This window comes from Bemisia tabaci, chromosome 1, assembly GCF_918797505.1.
Source record: "Bemisia tabaci chromosome 1, PGI_BMITA_v3".
Lineage (NCBI taxonomy): Eukaryota > Metazoa > Arthropoda > Insecta > Hemiptera > Aleyrodidae > Bemisia > Bemisia tabaci.
The window spans coordinates 47724562-47741763 of NC_092793.1; the positions used below are offsets into that span (position 1 = coordinate 47724562).

General features: G+C 38.8%; 1 protein-coding gene and 1 long non-coding RNA gene across 2 annotated transcripts in view; one reads left to right on the forward strand and one right to left on the reverse strand.

Annotated features, from left to right (window-relative positions):
- LOC140224960 (uncharacterized) overlaps window positions 1–17202 on the reverse strand; it is a 57359-nt gene that overhangs the window by 26748 nt on the left and 13409 nt on the right. The gene's annotated exons all lie outside the window — the stretch shown is intronic.
- LOC109038916 (facilitated trehalose transporter Tret1) lies at window positions 2765–14913 on the forward strand. Its single transcript, XM_019054187.2, has 8 exons — window positions 2765–3027; window positions 4700–4841; window positions 6398–6682; window positions 7529–7629; window positions 8522–8705; window positions 9310–9506; window positions 12775–13040; window positions 14317–14913. Exons 1-8 carry the CDS (start codon window positions 2926–2928, stop codon window positions 14612–14614), a joined length of 1575 nt encoding a protein of 524 aa, XP_018909732.2. The 5' UTR covers window positions 2765–2925; the 3' UTR covers window positions 14615–14913.

Below are 17202 nucleotides of genomic sequence, written 5' to 3' on the forward strand. Positions count from 1 at the left end.
TAATAAACTTGTAGGTTTATTTTTTCATTCTTGACAGCTGTCGATTGTCAACCATTCATTCTCCCAATCGATCCGTGACCTACCTACCACCCATCAAAACATGTTAAAATTAGCTTCAACTCCAACCTTTGCTTTATCTCAATTCTGTGATTTTTCCTTGATTGGGATAGCTCGTGACGTTTTGTTACGATTTATCTGTGATTAAGAGCCGAGGAAAAGTCAGTTAAAATTTTGGAAAAACCAAGTTATTTGCATTATCGACACACTTGGCAAGAGAACTTTAAGTGTAAAAAATTGTTTATTATATCTAACACTAACACACGGTCCAATATACAAGATATTAAATTAGTAAAATATGCTGGAAGCAATGGAGCTGTCGCACGGTGTTCTCCTGATATTCCGAATTAATGAAAATGACGTCATGGTTCTTTGGTCTTTAGCCACAGTCAAGATACCCACAGTTTACATTTATCAATGACATTCAAGACCTTTATAGCAAAGAAACTGGAAGAAAGAGATGAAAAAATAAATGAATGCATTTTCCAAAAGTAATGTGTTCTGTTCATTCTTGGGCATGTGAAAGGCTCAAATTTACGTTTTAAACTAACATTTTTCAATGTCGCGCATGACCGATAAGAAGTAGACTGTAAGGTTTAAAATGGATAAATAATCGCATGAACGGAAATTAGAACACGGTTCATTTGATTAAAATAGCGAACAAGTGGCAAAAGTTGTGACAACACTAGAAAACATCTATTCGTTCCCGAGGGTATGTCAATCGTTGTATGCACAAATTTGAAGGGGCTTCGCCTTCTTAATGACAACGCCTCGATGCAACTAATCGTATTCGGGGGATGTCCGTGTTGCATCGATAAAATTTGAAGGCGTTCCGGGTTTTTTAACGTCACCGCCGGGATGCAACTTTACGAAGGAACTTATCCAAAAATCCGATTCTTTAGCATAGAGAAAACTGCTCAGATAGGTAATTTGTTTTTTTAAAGAAATGTGAAAGCTCTCCTCGCACGATCTTATAATACAAGTTCAGATGTCTTCCCTCTCCCCCTCCCCCCTCACCTAGCTATAAATGTAATACTTGAACAACCGCAAACAAATTAAAATACGAGAGGAACTCAGGCAATGTGAAATAAAATTTGACCGATCTTGATTAAATCCGTCTGCATCATTATACAGAATGATATTACTCACTAAATTTCAGCTCTCTACCTCAATTGTTCAAAAGTTACAGTAGTAATGCCTGGTTCTGGTGGTGCCGTACTTACCTATCACCCTGTATCAGGGCCGGATTAAGGGGGTGGCCACATGGGCCGCGGCCCATGGCGGCAAATTTTGCAATTTTTTTAAATGTAGGTACCTATAAAAAAAATCGGATTCAGAGAAAAAATTATCAATAAGAAAAGGAAACAAAATTTCTTTTTCCTGAGAGTATAGTAATTTCTAATTTTGTCGTTTTTCGGTGATACAAGAGACATCATCTTTAATTAGTCGAGTTAAGAGAGGAACTAAACACGCAATTTTGCCTGGAGCTCAGCGCAGAGAGGAATAATGACAAGGACTTGAGATGAAAAGGACAAGCCCTCGGCGCGGCGGTCAGCATGTAACAGATATTATCGCCTACAAGACTGCATGAATACTTCACCCATTGCGCCAAACACAGTGCGGTCACGCTGTCAGGAGCGGTTGGCGTGAAACGCATAGCGCCTACAAGACTGCAGGAATACTTCACGCATTGCGCCAAACACAGTGCGATCAGCGCGGCGCAGCGGCGGAAGTTAAAATTATTAAACCACATTTATGTTTGTTCTTTCATAATTTTTTGGTTCATTTCTTATAAATGGAGGATCTTGTCCACACAGAGATACGTTTACGGAATTTAATATTCGCGCCAAGCCAAGTTCCGTGAACTTTTGCTGGTAGTGTTGACAGGGCTTTGGCAAAAAATATGTCCAACACGAGTAAACACGTCTCATGCACCCCTCCTCCTCCGGCACGTTCACTTGATGGTTTTTATTGATGTTTCAAAACGAATGAGAAGGGGGTGGCAAAATACAGGCGGCCCATGGGCGGCAAGTAGGTAAATCCAGCCCTGCCCTGTATGGCTCTTGTGTTTATTTACACCTCTCATTCCCAACGGTCAAGTGTCTCTACCTTGTCTTCAATGAAACTTCTATCGGAGTAATTGAGGAGTGGGTATTGTCAAAAAATGCAAATAACTGGCATGTAGCGGAGGAAATAAGTTCACTTGGACCATTTGCGAAAGAAATTAAGTCAAAAGGAACTATTTACATAGGAAATACTCGTTTCATACTTGCTTCTGAAGTTAAATTTAGCATAAATTTGTCCATTAATGCTCGCACTGGGGGTAGATTTGTGTAGAGGAGGGCTCTTCACAGAAAAAAATGGATGGTGCTGACGACAGAACCTTTTGTTCATACGGCTCCCACAGTTTCTTTGTTACACTTACAGAACTTTTCTGTTGTGAGAACAGAACTTCTGTCGTGGGAACAGAGTACTCTGTTCCCACGACCAAAAGTTCTGTAAGTGTAACAAAGAAACTGTGGGAGCCGTATGAACAAAAGGTTCTGTCGTCAGCACCATCCATTTTTTTCTGTGTTCACGAAGGCATACGCTGTACTTCCATCAACTTCAGCTACCTATTGGTAGTGATTCATTGTCACTTAGCCGGCCAAATCTGATAAGCGGGATGCAGCAGCACGGGGAGTGGTGACCCAATCGCCAAGGATCTGAGTAAACCTGTTTTCCTCACACCTTCGTCCATACGCTGAACTTCTCATCGCTTACAGTCTAGTCTGATTCAGCTACACTCCGACTCCGAGATCAGTGACCAAAAGCCCCGTGCGTCTTTTATTCCATGACAAGTTCAAGTTCAAATGTTTTTATGTTACGATGAGCGACCCATCCGAGCATTCAAAAAGTTTGTGTACAGGGAAGAATCCTGAAAAAACCAGTTCCCGCTATGGTTACTCTAGCAGGTCAGCTTTTGCTCAAGTAAGTTGCGTTTAATCACGGTTTTTCATTTGCGTTGAATGGGAGTTTAAAAGCTTCCGTTTGAATGATTACTTATTCACGGAAAAAATAGGATAGCCGTTACAACTAGCCACTGGTTGTGATTGTGATGACTATCCTATTTTTTTTTGTGTGTTTCTCTCTCAGCAAAATTTTAGTTGCTTGTAGGTGTTACTACTCGTTGTAAAATCTTAACGCTCGTCCAGGAATGAATGGAGGGTCCGGTGCATGATTTTATCAAATGCACTTTTTGTGGTTTTGAGAAGTTCGAGAACGTGAGTGAAATGTTAAATTGACGGTAAAATTTTAAAAAGATGTGCCTCAATTACAACGTTGATAAAACTCCGATTTCGTTTTACTTTCTCTTGAGATAATAATAATCTCTCTGAGTGTCCCTTTGTAATTTTATGTGAAGCATTTAGAATCCAGTGATGGCAACTCATATAAAATGTAAGATCATTAGTTTTGATTACTTTTTCCTTAAAAAAATGATAAATAAATAAAATAAAATTAAGTTTGAGCGGATATACTTCTTTACGAAATATTGCTTATGTTTAATTAGTAGTTTATCGCGGTTATGCCCTTATTCTTATTGCCCACATAACTGAGTACCTCTTAATAATGCCCGAGAAGACTTCGAGTCGATTATACAAGAATGCACTCAACAGGTTCACGCACTGATTCACAAAATCTAATGTTTTACTTATCTTCCTCCGAAAATATCACTGAGCAAAAGCGTGTTATTGAAAAAAGTAAAAACAAAAACAAAGTAAGTAACTAAATGCAATACCTATGAGAAAAAAAGAAGCTAAGATTGTCATTCGATCATGAACATATATCACACATATACACGATAAAACTCAGAAAAACATGCTTTATTGTTGGGAATGTTCATCTGAAAAAACCCAATTTTGTCACATATTTAAGAAAATTGAGGAAAACTTATTTATAACTTTTATCATTTTACTCTGGGACATGAAAAAAAAATCATCAATGATTATTACGTCTTTGGCAGAATTTTAAACCTTATACGGTGTCCTAATAAAATTTTCCGATTTATTTTCATCAATATTCAGAAATTATTATAAAGAAAGCAATAAAGCCTACAAGCAATCAATTTAGGCCCGCTCAGAGGATGATACGCACAAAATTTGTAGTATCTAAATAACTATGTAGTAATTTTATGCAGTTACACAATATCAAATTCTTTGTCTCGTTTTATACTTCTCACCTGCGCTGCGAATGTTTAAGTAGTGCTTATGACCTGCTATTAAAATAATATTATGCACGTGTCTTATATAATATACACACTCGCCGATGCCACCCTGGTCACTATCTATTTACATAAAAGACATTTAAAACGTTGAAATGAAGAAATGATGAAATGATGCTGTATCGACATGAGAGCACAGCGGACTATTCGGTGTATATAAGTTGTAAATTCAATCATTTTTAATTTAATTTTTTGTTAATTCATCAATTTGAAAAAATTGGTGAGCAAAGGCCCTCGTTATTAAATTTTTTTTTTTTTTAGAATTGCTCTCTGGACCATAATATTTATTTGAATTTTAATCGTTGACCCGAGGAAATTCGCTCAATTTTCACTGGGCTCGAAAATAGTCTTTTAGGTATAGAATTGTATTTATTTCCACAGGTTATAGCGACACTTATCCAGAGCTGGCTTATACTCGAGAATGGTTTGCTTTTTGGTGCCCCTACGTTGATTTTAGGGGCTTTGCATGGAAACTCCTCCGCAGAGGGTCTCAGGATGAACGACGACGAAGCCTCTTGGTTTGGTAAGGTAGTAACTTAAACACTTCTCGAAAGTTTCTACGTATGATTCATACTTTATTTTCTCTTTCTCTCCCTCCTCTCTCTTCTTTCCCTTCCTCCATCTTTCTACCCCTCATGTTTCTTCTTTCTTCTTCCCCCTTTCTCACCCTTTTTCTTTTTTACTCCCATTTTCCCTCTTTTTCTGCCTGTATCTCTTATATTATTTCTTCTTCTCTCTTCCTCTCCCATCTCTTTCCTCTTTTCCCCTTATTCTCAAGTTTTCTTCGGTTTTTTCCTCTTTCGAAATAAATAAGAGCTTAGCCGGGAGAACCACCTCTAAAATGACGGCTACAAGTTTCGGAATACCCTGTAAACATACTATTTGGTCTTTGGGCTCAAAAACTGGAGGGAAATGGAAATATCTCCATATTCATTCTAGTAAATTGCACAGCTTACGTGCCTGTTCGATCGGTGAAAAGACCTGGGACTCCTCTCAAGTAATAAATAAATAGCCACGCCCGTTCGGACGGTAACAGATAGACTTATCGCAACTGTATAATGCGTCTCGGTTGAAGATCCGAAAGATGAGGAAATTCTATAATATGTGGTTTTTAAGCAAAATATATGAAACCTTGGAGCATTTTAAATTATTCTGTACTGTCCATTAATATTTTTTGTGTCGCTCAGGATGGTTCAAAATTTCTTGAGAAATCATTGCCGAGGGGAATATTTTGGTTTATTGGGAAATACAATAACGCATGAAACATATATGGTTGCCATGGAACTATGCAGTCTTGGATTTTCCAAACAAGAAGGCAACCCTGCTAATGTATTAGTTCCCTGTTTGTGCAAGGAGCTTTTAACAGGACATAGTGGTTGTCCCTCTTAAAAAATTCTTGGGGGATTCCTCCACTATGACCGCAACCTCGAGAGCTTTTTTTTGAGTTTGAGCGTTTCAGAGAATACTGCTGACACAATCGTATTCCTCGCGAAAATTTTCCATAGAGTACATAGAGTCGTAATGTAAGTGGAAGAGCTAGCGCCTTCTGAAGTATTTTCAGGGCCCGAATTCCGAGACTCCTGTGTCAAGCCGGGTCGCTTTTTCGATACATAATTGATTGTCTTCGATACACGGGGACCCGGCCATCCGATGTAAACAAAGAGGATAGGAATTACTACGTATTCCACATCGCCATTTTGTATCGAATGTTGAAAATGTATCGAAAAAGAGACCGAAGCTCGGCGCACACCGAGCCCGGAACTCGTTGACCAGAACATGGCGCCAACTCTCCCATCTACATTACGACTCCATGTGCTCTATGAAATTTTCATAGGAGTATGAGAAATTGAGGAATTAAGATGGACACTTGCATTTTTTTGAGAGCTTCTGGGGTCAAAGAAAACGAGTTTTGGAATCCACCAAAATTTCAAAAGGACACTCTAAAAAGGGGCAAGAACTCTCCGGGTTAAAGGAGGTGGTGGGGGACTTTCGGATCACCCTGTATACGTGAGTCTCAAATTCCGCGCAACATGGAAAAGCTTCATAATTCAGCATCTTAATTCAGATTTTTTGTTGCAGGGGCCATACCTTCCATCTGCACCCCTCTGGCGAGCTTCGCTTCAGGCTACCTCCAAGATCGGTTCGGCCGGAAAGGAGTGGCTCTTCTGGCGAACATTCCCATCCTCGCGACCTGGTTGCTCCTGTACACGGCCAACTCAATCCCAGCCCTCTACATCGGCGCTGGAATGATGGGACTTAGCCAGGGACTCGCCGAGGCACCGATCATCTCGTATACCGGCGAGATCAGTGAGCCGCACTTGCGCGGTATCCTGTCCACCATCACGTCTACTGCCGTTATGATAGGTCAGTTGCTGTCTCAATATTTAATACTATAGGGATGCCCCCCTCCCCCCCCCTTGACCGTGACAAGACCCAAGCTCCAAACCCTAGAGTTGCGCCCTCTATCACAGAAAAAAAGATGGCGCTGACGACAGAACCTCCTGTTCACAGGGCTCCTGCAGATTCTTTGTTACATTTACAGAATTTTTCTTCTGTGGGAACAGAACTTCGGTGGTGGGAACAGGGTACTCTGTACTCATAACGGAAGCTTCTGTGACTATTACAAAAGAAGTGCAGGAGCCGTGTGAACAGAACTATTTTTTCAGTGTAGTTTTGATCTAAGAAATGTACCTTCATCAATTTTTCACTGCAGGTGATCAAAAATAAATATAAATAAAAAAGTTTCTGGTGCTTCCTGAGGCCAACGACCTGATCGATATTGATGATGACCGAGAAATTTCTCATGGAACTATACGAAGGGATTTGATTAATCAGATATCTAATAAACTGACCATACCGGGTCTCACGAAGAAAAAAAATCATTGTTCCGAGAATGCTCGTATATTGGATTCTAGATCCCAACTGCTCTTCAAGTAATTATTAAAATGTTGCTTTCGCCAAATTTTTACTGCGGTAAACAGAATTTTCAATATAAAAGTAATATTGTAACCAGAAAAGTAGGTGGGCCGCGGAATCCACTATGAGCAAATCAAGATCAATGATTCTTTTTTATCCTTAAATTACCCTTGTTTGACCGTGTCTTGCTTACACCGTAATTCAATTAAACGCTCACCGTTTGGATACTCAATGTCAGCGTACATTTTTCTCGCAGCGTATAGATTGTGATTAATTCGAGCATCCGTTATCCAGGTATGATCATCATGTTTGTCCTGGGTTACTACTTTGACTGGCGAACAGCGACATTGATCAGCGCTGCCTTCCCAATTATCACCATTGCAGTCATGACTCAGGTAGGTACTCTCGGAGGGTTTGAAATAACCGATCCTAATGTAACATGTTAATTTTATTTCCTCATTCATCAGCTGATTTTGAACACGTTAAACGTGTTTTTCTTCAAATTTTGACGAGTCTTATCATGTGATGCTTCAATTTTTACCCTGCTTCGTGCATGGCAAGGTAAGTGGAACGTAGGCATAATGCTGTTGACCTTTTTGGCCCAATCGTAGCTTTTTACTCCCGCCTACAGAGCCGTGGCGCGAGATTTTAATCTCAACAACTTTACAGTCTCGGCCGAAAACAAATAGGATCGTCTGCTGTTCGATAAAAATTAAAAATTCAGTGCAAGCAAATTCGTTCCGAATAAAAATAAATTTAAATTTAGTGAGGTGGCTGTTACCTCATTTTTTCAACAGCAGACAGTCGTATTTGTTTTCAGTCAAGTCTGAATAGTTGCTGAAATTTAAATCTTGCGCCGTGGCTCTGGTGGCGGGAACAAGGAGCTACGTTTCGACCAAAGGGTTCGACAAGAGCATATATCTTCGCTCCACTTACTTTGGTTTCGTGATTCATCCGAAACGTAAAGCATGATAATTTAAAAAAATATACTCTCATAAATAAACAGATTCATCTGGTAGTATTTTTTTTCAAATAGCTAATCTACTTGACCTCGATGACAGGCCAGGAGGCAAGCTAAAAGGTCTCATCAAGTATTTGGCTTGCCTTGAATTCAAAACTTTTAAGATCTATTAAAAGGATCAATAAAGTAAGGGTGAGGGCGATGGGTAACTCGCTGGAAAATATTAAATACATGGATAGCGGAAAAAAACAACAAATAAACAAATTTAAAAAATAAGAAAAAATGAAGACACCTTACATCTTTTTCGTTTTTTGTTAAACAAGTAGATTCCCGAATCGCCAACATGGCTACTGGGGAAGAATCGACTGGACGATGCTAAAAGGTCCTTATGCTGGCTCAGAGGTTGGATTAGCAACGAGGAAATAGAGGAAGAATTCCAGAATTTGGTCAATTATACAAGAAATTCTGCTAAGGAAGATTGCAGTGCAACTTCGAATGGACATGTACAAGGTGAGATTACCTGCGCCCGAAGTATTGTCAAGGAGCCTGAAATAGGTACCAAGTACGGACCCCTTAAGTTTAGTGCCGGTATTTATGTTCTCTTAACAGGACAAATCTGATAAAGACGAAACATCTCGAGATCTTCGGATCCAATTTTTCAGTTTCGTTAGGATGACAAAATTGCGAGAAAAAGTTGAATTCGATACATTTATGGAACTCATTTTCCCATGTCCTTGTTTCCTCGGTTCAGTTTGAAACAGAAAACACCGAACTAAGCACATTCGTTTCGAAGTTATGGATGTAGGGCCTGAATTTCGATTAAAACATTTCTAGGTGTGGTAATACCTAAACTATTTAGCCGATGATGCGACTACTTAACCGGATTTAAATTTGGTCAAAACAACTCTCAATAATGAAGGGCCGACAAAATCCATCATGAAGGTGGCAAAATCGCCGATTTTGAGTGACCCCGTTTTATCATAGTAGTCTTAAGTCTATAAAACGATGTGATATTACCAATCTTCGTGAAATAGTATATGTAAATAAATGAAGTTATAAAAAAAAACCTGCTTTGAATTGCCCGTACAACTTTGCTTTTCTTAAAATGTTTCAGATAGTTGTAACGTTAAAAGTGATGGCTTTTTAAAAACGCACTATAACATTTTGACGCGCAAACATGTTTTGCGTCCTCTTCGACTGGTGATGCTGACTGCCTTTTTTACTTTTGTGGCTGTTCTTGTCGGCATGAGACCTTATTACATCAATGAACTGAAAGCCTTGAATAGCCCTCTGGACCCGAAACTTCTATTGGTAATTACTTGTTCTAAATACAATTTCTTATTTTTTAAACGTTATCAAGGCAAAAAGTCACAGGGCTCTCAATTTCTTAGGGTAAATTTCACAAAGGTCACTTTTGGGACGCATTAAACCGAATGATCGGCTAACAATCATTGAGAGAAGAACTTCCTCCAGCTAGCTCCTCGATTTTCAGCGATAAATTTTTCAACATATAACTGTACGCTCATTAGATAACAAATATTTGAAGGCGAATTTTATCTACTCATAAGCGCCACTCTCCATGGTCTAACTTAAAATAGTCTGCACGGGGGGAGAGAGGGGGAGAGAGCGAGAAGAAAGAAAAGTGCAATCATAAACCCACATAGCACAGAATCTTATGTCAATACTGATACATATTGTTGGATGTTGACATGATATCACCAACACTAATGCAGTATGATATTAAGATTGTCGGTTAAAAGGTATACCGCGTCAGCATGAATATAACACTGATACCTTCAATATATCAAACAACAGTATTGAGTCAATGCTGGCGAGGTAAAAAAAAAATAACACGAAAAGAAATTAACACGAAAAAATGAAAAAAAAGTATAGGAAGAAAAAGAAGCCTAAGAAAACACGGTGTTAATCAAAGTTATGATGAAAGTCGAGCCGCGCACTGATGCTATTCATGCTATAACAGCCTTAACAGGCGTGATTTTAACCCAAAATACCATCAGTTCCCTGTGGCTCAATGGCAGAGTACTGGGCTAGGAATTCCGCGGTTCGGGTTCAAATCCACCCGAGGGCGTCCGGGTATTTTACGCTACTAAACGTTGCAGGACATCAAGTAAGTGGATTACTTGTATACTTGTGTAATTCATGTTTCAAATGTAATACATGTGTAGTACTATGAAAATGACGGTCATCGTCTGAACTTTCATATCTACTTGACAGAGTGCGCTGAGTGTACAGACGTGTCAGTGTCAAGGTAGTAATGCATACATATTGTCGGTGTCCTGCAGTGTTCTGATGACCTTGTCATAACCCTGATTCCCATATGACATCAACCTTTTCGGCCAATACTGTAACAATATTTTGACAGCTCCAAATCAGTAACTAATAAATACTGGCATAGTCTTGATATAATATTAAATCAGGATACATCAGCATTATATAAATACTGACACTACTGACGTGTCAGTACTATTGTAGTATTATATCAATATTCTGTGCTATGTGGGAAAGTTGTGAGTTTGGTGGTGGTCAAACTAAATCGCGTGTCAAACTTAATTTCCGGTTCGTGGACCGAGCCTCTTAATTTCAGTTCGAGTAAGTTTTGCAAGTAGAAGGTAAAATACCATAGACCTAAAGCCGGCTGTAAGATTTCCAATAGCTTCTGTAGCCGGCTGTACAATTTCTTATAGCCTTTTATAGCTGATGGCGATTAAGCAACAGCCAGACGATAAAGTTTATGCCAAACGTTACTAAATACGGATACTAGGACTTAGTGAGTTTTTGGACTACCGCTCTCTTTTTGTGCCGTAGCATCTTGATTTATTTTGCGAGGATAGCTCCGTACTTTTGAAGGATGCCTCTCATTCTTCATATGTTGGAGCGCCTTCAATTTCTTATGATACTGTGCAATACTTCTGGTGTGAAATAGTTGCTTCAAGCGCCGTGGTATGCTGCGGCGCGGCGGGCGGGCAGCCAGCGCGAAAGGCGCATTGGCGCCTTCAAACCTAACACGGATACTTCACGCATTGCGCAATGCCTGAAGTATCCCTGTTAGGTTTGTAGGCACCATTGCGCCGCCGCTCCGATTTGTGTTAGGCTCTAATATTTAATCTCGCGGAGTCAGCGTTTTTCAACTTACGATTTTGAAATGTTTGCGCACTCTGTATGGACTATTCTCATTTTAATTGACGAAAAAAAAAATGTTTTAAAGGAAAATATAATGTGTGTTTTGTAAATATTAAGGTAGTTCCGTATCAAATTTAATGATTTCCAAAGCACACGAATTTCTACACAATTTCCTATAGCCTTTTATAGCCAATGGCGATAAAGTGTAAAGCCCGGCGATAGGAAGTATAGCCCGACAGTATACTTTTTTATAGCTTCGTATAGCCCGGCTATATGATTTGCTCCGCTTTCTACAGCCAGCTATATGATTTTCAATAGCCTTTTTTAGTCGGCTATAAGAACTCCTATGGTATTTTGAAACGCAGCTCCTATCGCTAATTTTTACCAGAGCGTTATGTTACTCACCTTTAAATCTCTAGTATGTAGCTTATAGCATAAAGTTGTGTTGAAAGAGTTTTCACTCGAGACCAAGGAGCTTGGTTAGAGGGAGCTCTTCAATCGAAACAACCGGACAGCGTTTCAGAAAAAAATATTGGCCGGTTTTACCACAGCATGTTTTTAACTTTTTGACAAGACAAAATTTTAAACGGTATTTTCGGCTGGTCACTAGGGCTTGAATGATATCTTTTCTGAACCAAATTTTCGGTTCTGGTGCACTGAAAAAAATAGTTCTGTTCACAGGGCTCCAGCGCTTATTTTGTAACTGCTTCTGCTATGAGGACAGAATACTCTGTTCCCACGACTGAAGTTCTGTTCTCACAACAGAGAAATTCTGTAAGTGTAACAAAGAAACTGCAGGAGCTCTGTGAAAAGAAGGTTCTGTCGTCAGCACCGCATATATTTTTTTCAGTGTGGGAAATTTTGGAGCCATGAACCTGAACGTCCAGGTAAAATTTACTATCTACCGTGTGAACTATCGTCAAATTTTAATCAGATGATAAATCCGTAACAAGGAATGGTAGAACCGCGACTTGGACTATCTACAAATTTTAGCATCGGTCACAAATTACACCAGTTTATCAAATGGACGTATTTCTCTTTTGAAGAATTGGAAAAGCGAGATTTTACATTCTATCAAACAGACCTATGTGCTAACTGAATGCGAGATTCATGAGCCGCGGGCATTGCAAGAGAGCGTTGTGGACAGGGCTCATGAGTTAAAGCGCCCCGACTATGATCTCAGTCTCGCGCGGATGCTCCATCATTGCCGCTGACGTCACTGGCGCTTTATTACTCTCATTCACTCTTACGGCCAGAGAAGTAACGAGCACAGGAGCACACCCCATATTTCTCACCTCCACATGGGTCTGTTTGGTAGAAATACGTCCAATTAAATTACCTTTTGAGTCAATTTTTGACCCAAATCTCATCTTAAAGAAAGTCTGTGTCAGATATGTATGAAAGCTCAGTGTGCTTTGAATTTAATATTTGTTCTCAGATAATTGGGCAATTTTTATTTATTGGTGGCGCCGTCACAAACATGGCTGTTTTGAGGATGACCGGGAAGCGAATACTAGTCCTTTTCTCTTACTTGACGGCAGCTATCTCAATCCTAGGCTTGGCTGCCTACAGCACTTTTCTTAAGGACTCTGCAACGTGGATCACCTGGATCCCTATCGTCTTACTCTGTGTCATCAGTTTCCTCAGTGGGCTTAGTATTCTCATCTTGCCGTGGCAACTTTCGGGAGAAGTGTATCCGCCAGTGTAAGTCTTAAAAGATCATGTATTGTGGATTGATGTTGCCTCAACGTTGCTTCAAAGTCCCTCAAGTCCCGGTAATATTGATAGGGGTGTTATGGCGAAGTTGAGTCAACATTTATGAGAAATTACATTAATTACAGAAATTAATGTTACCAGGGGATATTTTTCAAAATTGTAGGCAGATACGAAACGTCATAGCGAAAGAAAACTTTTTCGGAGGGGACGGGGAGAGGAGCAACTTGAAGGCAAACCCCTGACCAATGAACTTGACATCCCTTTTTCCTGAGACACAATAAAAATCTTCAAGGTAAAAAAGGTTCCTGGAAAATGTCAAAAAATCATTTTTATGGCTTTATTTCTATACGGCGAGAAATTTAAAGGAGTATGACCACATGCAACTTCAGTTCACTCTGTCAATATTGGATGGAAGTAGATAGACGTGTCACGTGACCTGACTGGCTGTGGAGTAGACCTGCATTTTGGGTATTAAACGTTTATGCACTCACTATTGCATACCATCTTATTTGAAGGCGAATTTCTTTTCTTTGAGATTTCATAAAATATCTATGCCACTAATTTTGGACTCTCCTCCCCGCCCACGCCATTAATTATCAACAAGTTCCTTTACTCTGCGGTAAAAGTGTTGTTCAATTTTGCCGGGCGCCCGTTGGCAATTTTCCTGAATCGCCCTTCATACTTTTTGACAAATGAGTCGCGGTTTGAGAACATTTTGTACGATTGTCCCGGATCAACCAGTCTTTGTTCCAGAGTTGAAAATTATTGAATCGAATTTTAAGATACCTGAACATTCATTCTCTGAGAACCTGTTTATCATTTCACTTGAATATACAAATATTTAATTTGGAAGGTATGGATTCGATCGACATGGATCGATCGACACCGATTCGATCGACAACCGTGAATCGATCGACAAACCCTGAATCGATCGAAAACCCGTGAGTCAATCGACGAACCCTAGAGTCGATCGAGGAACCCTAGAGTCGATTGACAAACCCGTGAGTCGATCGACAAGCCCGTGAATCGATCGGATTTCCTCAATCGAATCGGTGTCGATCGATTCATGTCGATCGATTCACGTCTTCATTTTTCGACCGATTCACGTCGATCGAATCGACAAGGGTTTTGCTAAATTAACTGTCGATCGAATCGATGTCGATTGATTCACGTCGATCGATTCACGCTCTTATTTTTCGATTGAATCCATACCCTCCATTAAAATCACGGATTGATTAATTTAGTTTCTCACTTTTGTTTGCAGGGGCCGTGGTTTAGCGACCGGTATTTCAGCAGCTTGGACGCATTTAGTAATTTCAGCACTGATCAAATCATACCTGTACATGAAGGCTTGGGTTGGTTTCAGCGGTGTTATGTACCTCCATTGTGCATGTGTAGTCATAGGTTTTGTGTATCTTTATTGCAATTTACCGGAAACGGAGGGAAAAAGTCTGGAGCAGATTGAAACCTACTTTACGAAAAATGTTTCTCGAAGAGAGAAATTCTCTATAAGTAAAGCGACTAATAAGAGTAAGTCATTGCGCGGTGACCAAAGGCTGTGATTTTCAGTTGAAAGATCTCACAAAAATAAAAAAGGCATTAAATGGCTGAGGTCAAAAATGGGTCTTACTACTCGTTTGAAAATATCTGTTTGTTTATTTGTTCAAGAAAACGAACCAAAAATCTATGAAATGATTGAATCATTGAGAAAAATTCACCAAAAACTTCAAGAAAAAAAATGGAGGAAAATTGGTTGGTTTATTTAAAAAATAAAACACTGACAGAAATTGCAACGCCATAATTGAAGTTACGCATTTTTCGACTTCAGCCACTGGCCCACTGCATTTCAAAGTGTTTGTTTTTTTTAAAAAAAAAAAAAAAAAAAAATAAGCAGATTCCCAACTAACTTTGCAGACAGGGATTTGTCATTTTAATTCATATTCTAGTAGCTAACATTCAGAATCAGGACTTTACAGTGTTCAAACTTTTAAAATCCCCTTGTTGTTGCAATATGTTATTTTTAATTTTGTCAAAGTGTTGAGTGTGTTTGTTTTCATTATTCTCCGGATAAAAAACCAGTGGCACCACCATCAAAATCTCTCTGTAAATTTTTAAATGCATGTGGAATTTTTAATTGAATATTTCAAACATTTTTTTCTTCCTACGAGATGCCGAGATATTGTTCAAAGAGATAATTTAAAATCTAAGAACGGCTACCGATCACTCGTAAAGCTTGCTTTTAGATTTTGATTTATTGAAATGACTCCTAAAAGACTGGACTAAAAAAGCTGGCAATGAGGAGAACTTAAGATACTGATTGGAATGCTGGCCAAAGGAGTTGGCGAATGTTTACATACCCTTACTTTTTACTTGAATAGAATTACCCCTGTAACTTAACGATAGTAAGATTGATTTTATAGTTGTAGTTGATAATACCTACTTATTTTACATACGGTGTCATCACTTCATGTCAGAGCACAGATACGGTAATTTAATTTACTTGATTGACACAATTTTTCAAGATCTCCATAATTTTTCCTTTTAATTTTAAGAGGTCTGTATACATGGTAGATGCAGATAAGAAAAAATTAAAATGAATTATGAGCGTGGAATTTTTTTACATTTAATGACATTTTTGTTGGGCCTTGCAGAAAAAAAGTTCCCAATAAATTTCCGTAAAATATCAATGGAGAGCATGAAAACTTCAAATCCAAGTATATGTGACGTCCGCTGGTGGTTGTGGATATTCTTTTATTTTCTTGTGTCCTACATGATTTTATTAACGTCTTTTTCAAAACTTCCCAATTCGATAGAATTTTTTAAGCATCTTAAGCTCGGTAATTGATTTAAAGTTTTGCAAAATTCGGGAAAACAACAAAAACACATCTCGTTTCGGCCTATCATGGCCTCAAAGCCAAACCGTCCTCATTTAAAAGTTGAACAATTCCTGGATAGGCCACACCACACCAAGTACTGTGATACATTTTGACTAATTAATATAATCAAGCCGTGTACTCTGTACTAGCTGGTAAGTTACGGAAATGTTCATGGTTAGAATCAATTATTCATAAATATTAATTTAATCATTGCATTTATTTGTATACTTTACATGTTAATTTTAAGGACAGTAAAGAATAAATCCATATTTTTTACAGATTTGTTTTCTTTCAGAGAGGGGCATCATACATTCCGGTGATGACCGATGATAAAAAAAAAAGTTATTATGTTGTCTGAGTTATTAATGAACCGTGACTCTCCATGATGGCACAATTTGAATTGAGCGATTTTACCGGAGTAGGGTACAAAAATCGAAAAACTCTATCTACTCTATTGACTTATTAAAAAATACGTTGCAAGTAGCTCTTTTAATTGTTGTACCTGTTCATGGAGAGCGTAAAATCGCGTTCAGATTATAGAAACATACATGCTACAAATTCTATCATGTTAATCTGTACATTGTGTAGTATATTTAGAGGAGGCGGAAGTCAGGTTCGGAATTTAACGCTATTTTTTGTAGAATGATGATTGACGAGCAATCTTTTGACCATATATAATTCGCTTAATGATGACTATAAGTGTTACGGCGAACTTTTATCGTAATTTTTCCAAACTAGGCCCAGGACCTAACAAATTGCTTACATCCCTCCATCAGTTTTTATTCGGCAAATCTGAGGCCTTGTCTTCATTGAACGTTTTATGGGATTTGTCCCAAGTTTGAATCGCAGGAATGAAACTTCTGGGCTTTTATCCCGTTAATCACAACAACAAATTTTTTTATTCTTCTCTCTGAGTCGTTCTTAGGTTTCCACAAGGACGGTATTCCGTACTGGGATAAATATTGACAAACTCAATTTTTCCCCCAACTTTGTAAGTGAAATTTTTCCCTGGGACAAATCCCAAGGAACGTCCTGTGGAGACGTGGCCTAAGCATCAATATCCGAGTGCAGAGTCTTTGGTATATATTTCCTCTAATAACATTATAATCTGGCAATTTTGTGCCCTGAGCAAAGGTCAGAATCGGAAAAAAACTTTCTCTCAAAATTACTGTAGCTGAGCTGCAAACCGGCAGTACTGAAAAATATTGCGTCACTATTCACTGTTCAATGTTCAAAATCGGATCCGTTTTCCTTGCGAAGAATCTCTCCCATAA